The sequence below is a fragment of the Nicrophorus vespilloides genome, unplaced genomic scaffold (genome assembly GCF_001412225.1).
Source record: "Nicrophorus vespilloides isolate i.1.1-1 unplaced genomic scaffold, Nicve_v1.0, whole genome shotgun sequence".
Lineage (NCBI taxonomy): Eukaryota > Metazoa > Arthropoda > Insecta > Coleoptera > Silphidae > Nicrophorus > Nicrophorus vespilloides.
In genome coordinates this window covers 2,805-14,837 of record NW_017097503.1, presented here as the reverse complement: position 1 = coordinate 14,837, position 12,033 = coordinate 2,805, and the positions used below count along the sequence as shown (strand labels likewise).

General features: G+C 37.1%; 2 protein-coding genes across 4 annotated transcripts; both read right to left on the bottom strand.

Moving 5' to 3' along the window:
• Positions 1–442: 442 nt before the first annotated feature.
• Positions 443–4,112, bottom strand: LOC108560279 (LIM domain only protein 3-like). Its single transcript, XM_017917752.1, has 5 exons — positions 4,055–4,112; positions 3,259–3,288; positions 2,936–3,206; positions 2,106–2,231; positions 443–695 (listed from the first exon to the last, which is right to left on the bottom strand). Exons 1-5 carry the CDS (start codon positions 4,110–4,112, stop codon positions 521–523), a joined length of 660 nt encoding a protein of 219 aa, XP_017773241.1. The 3' UTR covers positions 443–520.
• A 23-nt stretch (positions 4,113–4,135) lies between these two features.
• Positions 4,136–10,817, bottom strand: LOC108560280 (insulin receptor substrate 1-like). 3 transcript variants are annotated; one of them, XM_017917753.1, is made up of 6 exons: positions 10,685–10,736; positions 8,700–8,911; positions 7,742–7,851; positions 7,446–7,645; positions 5,500–5,562; positions 4,136–4,422 (listed from the first exon to the last, which is right to left on the bottom strand). In XM_017917753.1, the coding sequence occupies exons 1-6, from the start codon at positions 10,719–10,721 to the stop codon at positions 4,151–4,153; spliced, it is 894 nt and encodes a 297-aa protein (XP_017773242.1). In that variant the 5' UTR covers positions 10,722–10,736; the 3' UTR covers positions 4,136–4,150. The 3 variants fall into 3 exon arrangements, with proteins under 3 accessions (XP_017773242.1, XP_017773243.1, XP_017773244.1); XM_017917754.1 differs by lacking the exon at positions 5,500–5,562 and having other exon boundaries at positions 10,685–10,817; XM_017917755.1 differs by lacking the exons at positions 4,136–4,422; positions 5,500–5,562 and adding an exon at positions 6,931–7,017.
• Positions 10,818–12,033: the final 1,216 nt, after the last annotated feature.

Sequence of the window (12,033 nt, the reverse complement as noted above, 5' to 3'; positions counted from 1 at the left end):
ATGGAATTGCACTGTGTAAAATGAGATTAATTAACTACTCATTACACGTTACTTGCTTGTTCAAAAATTTAGTACTTGTAAAATAAAAAGTTACGTGGCAAGTAGTGCGTAATAGGCAGCTAGATTTACACGCTGCAATTCCAAGTGGTTTATGGAGTTGCACTGTGTAAAATGAGATTAATTAACTACTCATTACACGTTACTTGCTTGTTCAAAAATAAAAGTTACGTGGCAAGTAGTGCGTAATAGGCAGCCAGCTTTACACGCTGCAATTCCAACAGGTTTATGGAATTGCACTGTGTAAAATGATATTAATTAACTACACATTACACGTTACTTGCCAAGTAATGCTTGTTCAAAAATTTAGTACTTGTAAAATAAAAAGTTACGTGGCAAGTAGTGCGTAATAGGCAGCCAACTTTACACGCTGCAATTCCAAGTGGTTTATGGAATTGCACTGCGTAAAATGGGATTCGCAGAAAACAACAAACATATAGTAGTAATGTGTGCGTTACATGACTTATCTATCGACTAATTGAATAGGGGGGCATACCTGTAAATTATTGACTTGCCTTCGTATGTGAGCTAAACTGCTTGGGTTGTAGGCCATATTCGCGAAGACGAGCCTCTCCTCGTAGTCGTACTCGCATAAGATTTTATTGTCGCACAAATAGAATCTATCGCCCACGCAAAACCTGTAAAACAAAAAACATGATATCAGCCCAATTTCTATATTGTATCGTTCAATTGTTCGACGCATCGCTTGCTTTTTTTTGTTACCCTCGTCTTGTTTGCGCCACGAGAAATTAATCAAATATCGGCGGATGCGCCGGGCTTTAACACAACACACACACGCGCGCTCAAAATCCCCCTTTATTTTTTAAATTTCGTAATTGAATTTTTAAATTAAAAAATAACAAAATCTATTTTATTTCGTGCGCATACATACACACACACACTCGACCAATTTTTTTTTTAATTTCGTATTTTTTTAGGGGGGGGGTCGTAATTTCTCTCTCTTTCTCTCGCGTGTTCGCGTTATAATTCAATTAATTTGCACGCCCTCTATTCGCATCTCGCTCTCGCACATCCCCAAAAACAAACGCTCGCGCCATCCCCCCCCCCCGGTACGTGTCAAGGGGGTGGTGTCGGGGTGTGTGCAGGCTCGATTTTAATTAGTAACATATGAAACAATTTACTGTAAAAGATAATTACGACATTAATTTGGGACGCGATACGGATCTGATTTAAATCCAATTGTGATTTATATATACATACATATACAACTATACATACAGCAGAGCGCGAAAAAAAAGTGTATATAATAAAATAAAATCCTGGTGCTCTGCTGCTGCTGCTGCTACTGCAGCACAACAAAAAAATCCAATTTAAATTTCGAACTCATTGAATTGAATTAATTAAAAATCTATACATTCATTTATAGAAATAAAGTGTATGCGAAACGAACGAAAAAAATATCTGTTTTTTATATATTTCAATATACACACGGATGAGAACGTAAACAACGGATTCTCTAAACGAAATCTGATAGCAAAAATATTTAATTTGATTTCATTAATTTCTAAAGTTTCAAGACGAAAATCATTGATGAAATAGTAAACGTCAAAGTCACATTGACTTAGGTTAAAAGTCTGTCAAATTTGCTTAAAGCTAGGTTAATTTTGGGTCAGGTTAGGTTTAGTTCTTTTCTGACGCAAATTGGTATATATGTAATGTTGAATTCAAATTTATAAAATTGTAGCGTTTTGTTAATAAAACAAACAAAAAAATAGGGTTAAAATGTAATTGTTGTCTAGATGTTAAATTAATAATGTATTTGTGGTGGCCTATGCTATTGAGAAACCGGAATAACAACGAACTGGCTAATAAAGGTTGGAGATGGGGAGATGTTAAGTGGATGTTTGTGGGGCTGCAGAGAGACGTCGTTAACGCATCAGCATTAGCGAAATGCAATTAAAACGGAATTATAATTCCTTGTTGCCGGGTGGTTGCAGACGCGCCAAAGGAAGCGGCCTAAAATGTCGTTGGGGTTGGGGAAAAGGGAGGCGATGGTTGCGCTCGGTGTGGAAACTCCATTACAATACCTGTGGTTGCATTGCTGGCATGCGAAACACTCCAAATGGTAAACATTGCTTTTCGCCCGCATCACCATCTCGAAAGCCGGAATCACTTTATTACACGCCGCGCAGTATCCCGTTGTCCCAAATAATCTGCAGCAGAACGAAAACAAAGAATTATAATTAAACGTTGTTTTTATATATGGTAAATGTCTTGCTATAAAATTAGCTAATAAGTACTTGCCAAATATCATGTATTAAAACACAAGTAACACAAAGTCAACTGAAATTATGTATTTAATATAGAATGTCAAAAATAGTGTAATATTTTGAATACAGATGTCGCTGAATAGTTTTCAATTTAAAAGTTGGCAAGTGGTCTGTGTTTAAGCGTCCGTTCCTTAATTATTTCGTGTATTATGGGGAATAAATGTAAGTAAGGCTGAGCAGAAATGAGTTTCGGTCCAGTCTGGAATTGAACGGTGCGAGACGGCGGCAGAGTCGGAGGCGGCGGTGGTTGGTGGTGGTGGTGATTAGGAAACGGCGGGAGGACAGAGCGAGTCCCATTCGGAGTTTCCAATATTTATAAGTTTCTTGTCGTGCAATTTCCTCGCCGTAGATTGCTATAAAATTTACGGCCATAGCGGGCGCCCGCCATAAAAATTACATTACACAAAATTGACTCGGAATAAGATTCCATTCCTATCACGTCGCCATAAAACGGCGATTTATTATTAATTCCCTCATTAAAATACGGCAGCCTTTTTAACCGTTCTATTTTTTTTTTTTTTAATTCCTCTCCACTCGCCCCGAAGCATTTTAAGTTGAAAGTTGAAAATTTGTGATTGTTTCGTTACCTAAGGTAGTCCCGTTTGCAGAGGATGAGGTTGGCTTTGGTGTAGAGGGTGGAACCGACCTCGCCGAGTCTGCAGTCGCAGCAGCCGCACTTGAGACAGTCCTCGTGCCAGAAGAGATCGAGCGCCTTGAGGAGGAACCTTTCGGTGATGCGTTTGCCGCAGCCGGCGCATTCTCGTGCACCTGATCCAGCAGTCGCCGCCGCCACCGAAACGGACGTCGGCCCAGACACGGCCACCGCCGTTCGAGCGCTCGCTTGCTCTCCACCAGATTCTGGAACAACAACAACAAAAAAAAAAAACAACATTACAAATTATTTCATAACTTTTGGTTTTAATGATGAATCGAGATGGCGCTGTATTAGAATTGCAGCATTATATGCAACCCACTGTTAATTAGTATATCTAATTCAGCGGCCGGGGAACCCAAAATGGGGTAAAAATGATTTTTTTTTGGATAATAGGGAAATTTTTCTAATTTCATCTTACCAAACTCAGAGAGCGGTTCTCTGATTACTTTTCAGATCTTGATGTACAAACTGTGAATTAGGTAGTAGATCCTTTTAAATGTGAAATTACTAACATACCAGAAGAACCTCTAGGTTTTGGCAGAGGCAATTCTTGAACTTCCATCCAATACTGTATTCAATTTGAGACCAAAGCAAATCTGTCGTCTTTTTGGTTGTCAAAGGCTGCAAAGGCTTTCAAAATTGCACATGAGGAGGCTGTAAAAAAATTGCTGCCATTTGCAACAACCTACCTCAGTGAACAAGGCTTTTCCACTCTAACGAACATAAAAACGAAAAACAGAAATCGATTAAACGCCGAAGACTGTATATTCAAATTTCCCTAACATCAAAAAGTCCCAATTTTGAAGTAATTATATCAAACATGAAGCAACATCATGTTTCCAAAAACCTGAAGGGGGAAAGTTTTCAATTAATTTTTGGTTTGTTCCCAATTTAAGAATTTCATTTTGTTTGTCTATTACTATTTGTTTACTATTTTCATGTAACTTTTTTTTTTATAAATATGTAAATGGCAATTAATTCAATAAATAATGTTTATTTAAAATTTACATTGATTGTTTTCTATTCAGAATATTTTGGGGTAATTGTTAACAAAAGTTCCCCGACCGCTGCTTCAGTCCAAATCCAAAATCAATTGAAAAATGTTTCATTGTTGCAGTTTCATGAAAATACCGCTGCTACTAAAAGGTTAAGAACCACTGGTATAGAGTGTTAATTCAGAGAGAGAGATATAAATAACCATAAGAATGAATGAGAGAGAGTGAATGAAATGATACATACATTTGGAGGATTGATTTGTCGAGCGTTTGGCGGCAGTTCGCACAGGATTAAAGGTTGTGGTGTTGGTGATGGTTGTGGTGGTAGTTTCAGTATTGAGAGGTGCGGGATGAGCTAGAGGCAGTGAACGTGTGCGTTGATGGCTCACTGTTCCCGGCCAAGCCACATTATTACTATTCCCAGCTGCGACAGAAAAAAAAACAGAAAGATTCCTCCAGTTTTTAAACCTCCCAACAACTTTTCCACACGAACTCAACAAAAACGATTATAAATACACACACAAACACAAGTATTTATTTACAAGAGAACAACAAAATCCAAAAATGGAAACAACAACAATTCATTTAGTGAGGACATCTAATATCAAACCAATAAATCTCTTGTTATATACAGTAAACTAATAGATGATAGTTTATATTTTGATTGAAAATTTGACTCGATTTGATGTTAGAAATCTCGTGAGCAAATGAAGAGGCGTGCAATTTAAATAATAAACTGTTAAAGTTGAAGAAGCTTTAAGCAAAAAAAAACCACCACCGATAGACGATCAACTAATGTGTGTACAAAGCAGAATCGACGAAGCAGCGATGCGAATTTTGCGTTCTGCAGCGGCAAACATCAACAATATCAATAAAGTACTAAACTATTACTACTACTAGTACTACAGAACATGATTGTGACCACGTCTCCTTACATTTTAGATTCTTTTGCAAGCCACACATCCCTAACAGACCAGCAATAGAGTGTCGTCTTTGCGAGAGCTTCAAAACCGCACGTGGACAAAAAGAATGCTGATGCATGCCAATAGCTGCAATTAATATATATGTACATGCTGCGTATAAAAGAAAAAAAATATATGTAAAATAAATTTAAAAAAGACAATAAACATTTAAAAATAATAAATAAAGAAGCCAAACCAATTTGAGAGGGTTGAATGGAAATGAATGGGAAAGAAATCAAAGCAATCAGGTGTGAATGAGTGAAATGTGTAGTGATGTAGTGAAATTCGTTAAAGCTATATCATAATAACATTGCACTTAGCGACCAAACAACAGCGAACAACAACATAAGAAGAACGGAAAAAAAAAGAAGAAAAACAGAGAAGATGCGATCCTGCAAACAACATCTGTCCCCAATTCGAGATCACTTAATTAGGTAACGGCCGCTTGTAGACTTTGCCCTCCCAGGATTGCGACTTATTTCTCTCTTTTAATTTTCTTTTCTTTTCTTTCGTCTCTCGCGTATATCAAGATTCCATACCAGTTGTGTTATTTGTTGTCGTGCAAGGAGGAACAGGTGTTTCGTTGACGTTAGGTGTGTGATCTGTAAGGTAAAGGACACTAAAACTACTGAAAAGAACAAAATAGAAGAGAGAGAATGAGTTCTCTTACATCAAGTCTATCGGGGGGGTGTAAAATACAAAACGACAGCAACAATCATCGGAATTTTAATGATTAGATTTAATTGGATTATGTAGAGTACGCGAAACGGATTTGGAGATTGAATGGAATCGTTTAATAATAGAGGAGCGAATTTATTCCTTCCTGTGCGGATGGAATTAGAATGAATGCGCATAGTTTTGAAGACGACGACGACGATGATTATTAAGATGTTGTTGATGATGATGATTCAGTTGAGAAACATCCGCGAGCGAGCGGACATATTTATATAAAGCTGTTCGGTTTTTAGGTCCGACCATCACTCGGTTAGAGCGTGCAAAAGGAGAGAATACTACTAATACTCTTCTCTTTTGCATAACACTCTCTTAATCCGCGCCTCCCGTTTCTCTCATCCAACAAAACAACGAGATGGAATGCTTCCAATTATACTCTTGCAACACACACATATATATATATACACACTATACACTATATAGATGTGTTCTGTATACTCATATATAGGTGTACGTGCGGCGAATGAATGGCACGCTGCGACCTTTGCGTAATGGAACGGCGTTTTCTTTCGCATTCCTTCTTCTTCACCCTCCACCGATCAATACGGCGCGAAGAAGTGCATCGCATTAACATCTCCATTCCCCAACCCCTTCATTCTTCTCAAAATCATTATTACCATTATTCTAACGCTCGTCGCCCCATCTATCTCTCATTTTGTTTTACTTTTTTTTTTTGTTTTTTTTCTTGACGAAACCGACTGGATTTAAAATAAAAATATCTATTTCAGTGTCTCGCGTATTCCTGTCCGCCGTCTCGCATTGCGTAATGTTTATGTGTCGCCGCCGCCGCCGCCTTTTCTTTTTCGAAACGCTTGCAGAGACGCACGCACATTTGTTTCACTATGAATCATTCTCAAAAAAATCACAGCTACACTTGATATGATGTCATTTCGTAATTACCATTCCTCGCGGACATTTACCAATCGTTACTATTATTACGTCAAAAGTAATTCAACAGATTCCAAAGAGATGGAGGCAATATTAATCGTGTTGACAAAACGCAGAAGACGAAACAAACCAAAAAAAAAAACTCGTTTAACATTTAGATAATTAAGTAATTAATAATTTCGGACTTTGAACCGAAACAGGTATCATCAACGTCAACGTCATTCGTTCACACAATCAAATATTGTTGCAACGTTTAACAAACAACAAAAAAAATAATTCAAAAAAAATCTAAGAAATTCCGATTTATTAAAATAGATGCAAGCAAAGAAAAAAGGAATAAAACTCGAGTATTTTGCTGGATAATGTAATGTAATTTTTATTGATTTTTTTTTTCTAAAACCAGTTTCGTATTTACATTCATGCATGCACACGTCCACCTGTGAAATAACAATAATAAAAAATTTAAAAAATAATTGTATTTTATTATCTTGTTAATGTTGGCGTAACGAGAAACGACGACGCACATTCATGATAACGAAGAGATGAAGAGGATTTATTTGGAGTTGAAAGAGTAAGATGATGATGTTGTTGTTGTTTGTCGATGATTGTTATTCGAGATCCTCCGGCGATTGTTGTTCTGTGTTTGTGCATTGTTTGCGGTGAATGTTTACAACGAGTGTGCTGTGTGTTTGTATGTGAATTGCCGCCGATAGACTTGTTTTTGTTATTGAACTGGAAACATTCTAAACTTTACACCGCTTCAGTAGCTGCGTGTTTACTCGAGGAATATTCCGCGCCGCAGCCGTAGTTCGATTCCGGCGCGTCAATTGCACAAGTTACGATTGTCTCCTTCGTGATTTCTTACCTTGCTGATAGATGTTCGGTTTCGGGGCTCCCGAGGTGGTCTGCCTTCGCGGCATCGCGTTAGGCTTCGAGGATTCGGTTGCCGAACTCGATCTGTTCCTGCTCTTCGGCGCGAGCTCTTCGCGACTGCTGCTGCTGTTCGCTGACATCGAGTTGAACAGAGACATTGCGTCAGACAACTTCTTAAGCTTCGAACATTTCCTTTTGGTTGGTTGATGAGATGAGAATCGAAAAGAAAATTGGAAAAAAAAATGAATTATAAAAAACAAATTAATAATTATGTTTTCGTGTACTCACTGGATGACCGTTTGGTGGACGTTCTGCGCGATGTTACCATCCTCGCAGTCCATCCAGAGTTCGCCAGCTCCGATTAGGCTCGACCTTCCAGCCTGAAAAACGAATTTAAACTAAAAATTTTAAAATTAAAACGTTGGAGATATCGATTTCATAATTTTATACTACTACAATATTTTTTTTTAATTTTTTTTTTTCATAGAAAAAGTAATTTATAGAAACGAGACGCGATAAAGTCGCGACGGGTTCATTGATAATTGCTCTCGCGTTTCCTGTTTGTTCCGCAACACATTTTCTTTTTATCCAATTCATAAACAACAACAACAACAACAATTATTTTTCGAAAAACCGAAATCGCTGAATTTAAAAAAACCGAAAACGGAACGACATTTTAATAACGGTTAATTTCGGTTCAACAGTTAAAAAATGTGTCGAAAAATAATATAGTTGCAGAAAAAATAACAAGTAGGCGTTACATAATTCACTTTGCAACAATATTTGTTTTTGCGGTTTGTGTTGCATAATTATGCTTTATTCTTTTTTTTTTTTGATATGCGATTTTTTCGTATTTTTAAACGTCGCGACCTTCGATAATGCGATTGTGTCTTTTATATATATATATATATATAGAGTTAACCTTTTGACAAATTGTTTGCGGTCGAAACGGTGACCACAGCGCGCGGTTTTACGTACGTAAACATTTAGTGGATACGTTTAATTTAGGCGAATTGATTGTTGTTGCAATTTCCTGGATGAATCCGGTTTTTTTCTTCTTGTTTTCCCGTCGTAAATGCGTCAGTGGGACGTGGGAAGAGAAGGCAAGAGCGAAAATCGATAGACTTCTCTGCCCACGTTGATGATGTGAGGGTAAGGGAGTTGGTTAAGTCTTCAACTATATATTGTATGGAGTAGGCTATGACCCAAATCGCGTATTCGAGAAGAAGATGTTGTAGGTAGTTACCTCGAGGTAGAAGAAATTTTTCAGGGATCCGCAGCTCCGGATGCTGTTCAGGGTGAGCGTCATCTCGAGCGTCTCGTCGTCCATCCTGATCAGACTCAGGGTCTGATCGGTCAGACAGAGTCTGTAGATGGAGCCGTCCGGAATCTTGAAACCGAAGCATTTCTCGGACGCTCCGAGTCCGCGGCTCAGAAGCGTCACCTGCCATACGTGCTCTGCAAAAAGAAAAGAAAAAGAAATGTTAAAAAATTTGACCATCATCAATTCAGTAAAGATCAAGTAGTATAAAATTTAAAAAAAAAACAAAAACAAGAGAAGACGACTTCGATAGCATTCGCCTTGTTATTTTATTCATTGTTTATCAATGGCTTCTCGATTTATGTGTGTGTGTACAAGACCGTGTCACGCAAAACAAGTATGATTAATTTGTTTGTGAATTTATTTCCACACACAAACGCGAAAACACATACAGAGAGTGCGCGCGATCCTGCTGAATCTATCTATTATGTACATATTTGGGAAATTTCACGTAAACAAATCAACAGGTGTATCCACTTCGAAGAACAAAAAAAAAATAAATTTCCTTTGTTTACGTTTCGCTCCACCACCACCCCCGTTTAAAAACAACAGCAAACAAAATTGTTTTCGTTTTTCTTCATCTCTCTCGTTCCCTCATAAACTCGCATGCTTCTGCTGTTGTTGTTGTTGTTGTTACGACTTGTTTGTTCGTTCCTTGGAAACCCCGTCTCCTCATCCCTATCCACCCCCACCCATCATCATCAGATCCGCCCCCACGCGCTTTGTTGCTTACCAACGCAATTTTATTTTATTATACATATATATATATACATTTTCCGCTCGTAAACAGGACGCCAAAATCAATAGCGCCACGGCGCTTCGATCTTGTTTATTTTTCCATTTTTCCGTTTCCTAAAAACGCGTATATCTCCAACCTCCAACGCTTCAATTTATCAGTGACGCTCGCACACACATTTCTCTATCTCCTGAATTCGACTTCCGATTGTTGACTTTACTATCGGAATTCAACTAAATTTACAACACGAAACTACTTATCAATAGCAAACGTTTAAAAATACAATATATCCCATCTGCAAACTAGTTTTAATCAAAATTCCAAGAGTTGTTAATTGAATTGATTCATTATTTATTGTAACGTTTCTTTCGTTTCCTTACGAATCATATTTCTTATTCCATTTCAGAAAGTGACAGCATCAATCGAATCGAATTTTTCAATTGTTTTCCCATTGGCCACCAATCGAAATCAATTGTTTGCTGTTTTGTTCCATCCCTGAAAATTGTTCCAATTAACATTTTGTTTTTGTTGTTGTTGTTTTTCTTGTTTTGTTTTTTTTTTTTTCGATTGATCGCTCACAACTACAGTCGCATTTCGCCAATCGAAAACAATTGAGCGGATTCGATTGATTGTTCTATTGTTTTTAGGCCTTCTTTTCATCTATTTCGATTGCGAAATAAGTGAAATTTTCAACAACTCGAAATCAAATGTTGTGTTTTGCGTTGAAGTAATTAAGAATTATGCAACAATGTAGAGAAGTTAATGAGAATTGAGAAAATGCGCAGAAAACGCGTTTCGTTCGAATTCGACCTTTGTCGTTTCTGTTCACTTTTTTCTTCTTCTATGTTACAAAGAGTGTGTGTCTATTGTTTGCACGCACAGAAATACCGATTATTCACAAAAAAAAAATCTTTTGACGTAATTTTCAACTTTCGTTTTATCCCTCAAGTACGAACTTGTTTATCCGCAAATAATAGGAAACGTAATGGTATAATAATGGTAAGCGATAGCGATGGAATGACGACGCCTTCTAATTCCGCGACTCTTTGTCTATAAATAATGAGCGCGTTGCGCAATTACGTCTCTCCTTCTGTTTGGAGCCAGTCTACACTTTTATCTTTCTCTCTCTCTCTTTCGCACGTGCACAAACACAGTCTAATTTTCTCGCTCTCACTCCGTTTCTGGCCGTCCAGCCTCCAGGATGTTTGCATGATATTTGATTATGTTGTTTACTAGATTTTCAAGTAAACAAGCCGAGCACACTCTAACGAACAATTGTTACGCGGAGTGGGCGACGATCAACGAAACAACAGAACAATATATATATACGTATATGTGTAATAAAACAGCAGCATCAAGTGCGTATACAGCGTGTTTCTAATTTAGAATCCATTGGTCAGTAAATTAGTAATTGATACTCAACGTTACGTTTGCGAAATTTACGATTATCATTGTCACCGACACAAAAACATCTAATGTTATGGATTACTGAGCAAAAAAACTAAACAAATTTCATGTTTTCAGGATAATTTTTCAGGACTTTTGCGTGTTTGTTTCTTTTTTTTTCTCTCACCAAAGCAACGATTGAAATTTGACGATTATTACATCAGTTTTATCAATAAGTAAGCGATAAGTAACAAAGTAAGAAAAAACATAATTTGCATAACCTTTTGGCCTTAATTAAAGAGATTTTAATGAATTTATTACATATGAATTTGTTGCAAAATGAATGTTTATTCGACGCGAAGTTTCGAAATAAGCGATAATTGTATCTAGTAGTCGCACCTGAAACAAATCGAACGACGTTTAATTTGATCCAAAGAAACAAAAACATCCGGAACAGCAGCAAACTTCGATTTTTTTTATAAAAAATTGCGCGCGTCTCTCTACATAACCGTAGGAGAACCGTTGTTGCGTCACGTACGTTTCCACTCCGCGGTCGCGAGTCATTGCCTCCGAATTCAAATGTTTCGCAAATTTTTTGTTTTCCAAACACACACACTCACAGATTTAGAACCAGCAAAAAAAATAAAACAACAAGAGACGAAATAGATCCACTTCATCATCATCTAATCTAATTCTAATTCTCTCTCTCAACATCTCTTACAGAAACTAAAGAAAACTCTCTATTTCTTAAACTGAAAAAAATCGCTTAATTGAATATACGTTTCAGTTAAGATTTCCCTTTTTGTTTTCTTCTAAATCCCGTGCACAATGCAAAAACCGCTTTATCTGCGTTTATCAGTTTTTTTTTTGCATTATTTGCGCAACTATTTTTAGAACTGCTAATGCCATCTCCAAGGAAATCAACGAATTTTCAACAACAAAAATAAAAGAAGAGAGAGACAATCAAGTTTTTGTTTTTTTTTTCTCAGCCGTTTCGATTATAATTATGTACCGACAAAAACAAAGCAACAACAATAAGAGAAAAAAAAGAAGGTAGTTAGTTAGTGATGATGCCCGCCCATCTCTCACTAATTGCGTCTTCTTCTTCTTCTTCGTGGTTTCTGCTCTCGAAATTAA

Bases quoted from the DNA above. Each gene is read 5' to 3' on its own strand.
- LOC108560279 (XM_017917752.1), bottom strand. From the start codon at position 4,112: ATGAAACATTTTTCAATTGATTTTGGATTTGGACTGAAGCAGCGGTCG. The intron at 3,289-4,054 runs GTTAACAATTAC...ATTCTAATACAG, and splicing joins GCAGCGGTCGGGGAACTTTT to CGCCATCTCGATTCATCATT. The intron at 2,232-2,935 runs GTAACGAAACAA...GTTCTGCTGCAG, and splicing joins TGCAAACGGGACTACCTTAG to ATTATTTGGGACAACGGGAT.
- LOC108560280 (XM_017917753.1), bottom strand. From the start codon at position 10,721: ATGCAAACATCCTGGAGGCTGGACGGCCAGAAACGGA. The intron at 7,852-8,699 runs GTAACTACCTAC...TAAAATTTTTAG, and splicing joins AAAATTTCTTCTACCTCGAG to TTTAAATTCGTTTTTCAGGC. The intron at 4,423-5,499 runs GTATGGAATCTT...TTTCTGTCGCAG, and splicing joins GACAACAAATAACACAACTG to CTGGGAATAGTAATAATGTG.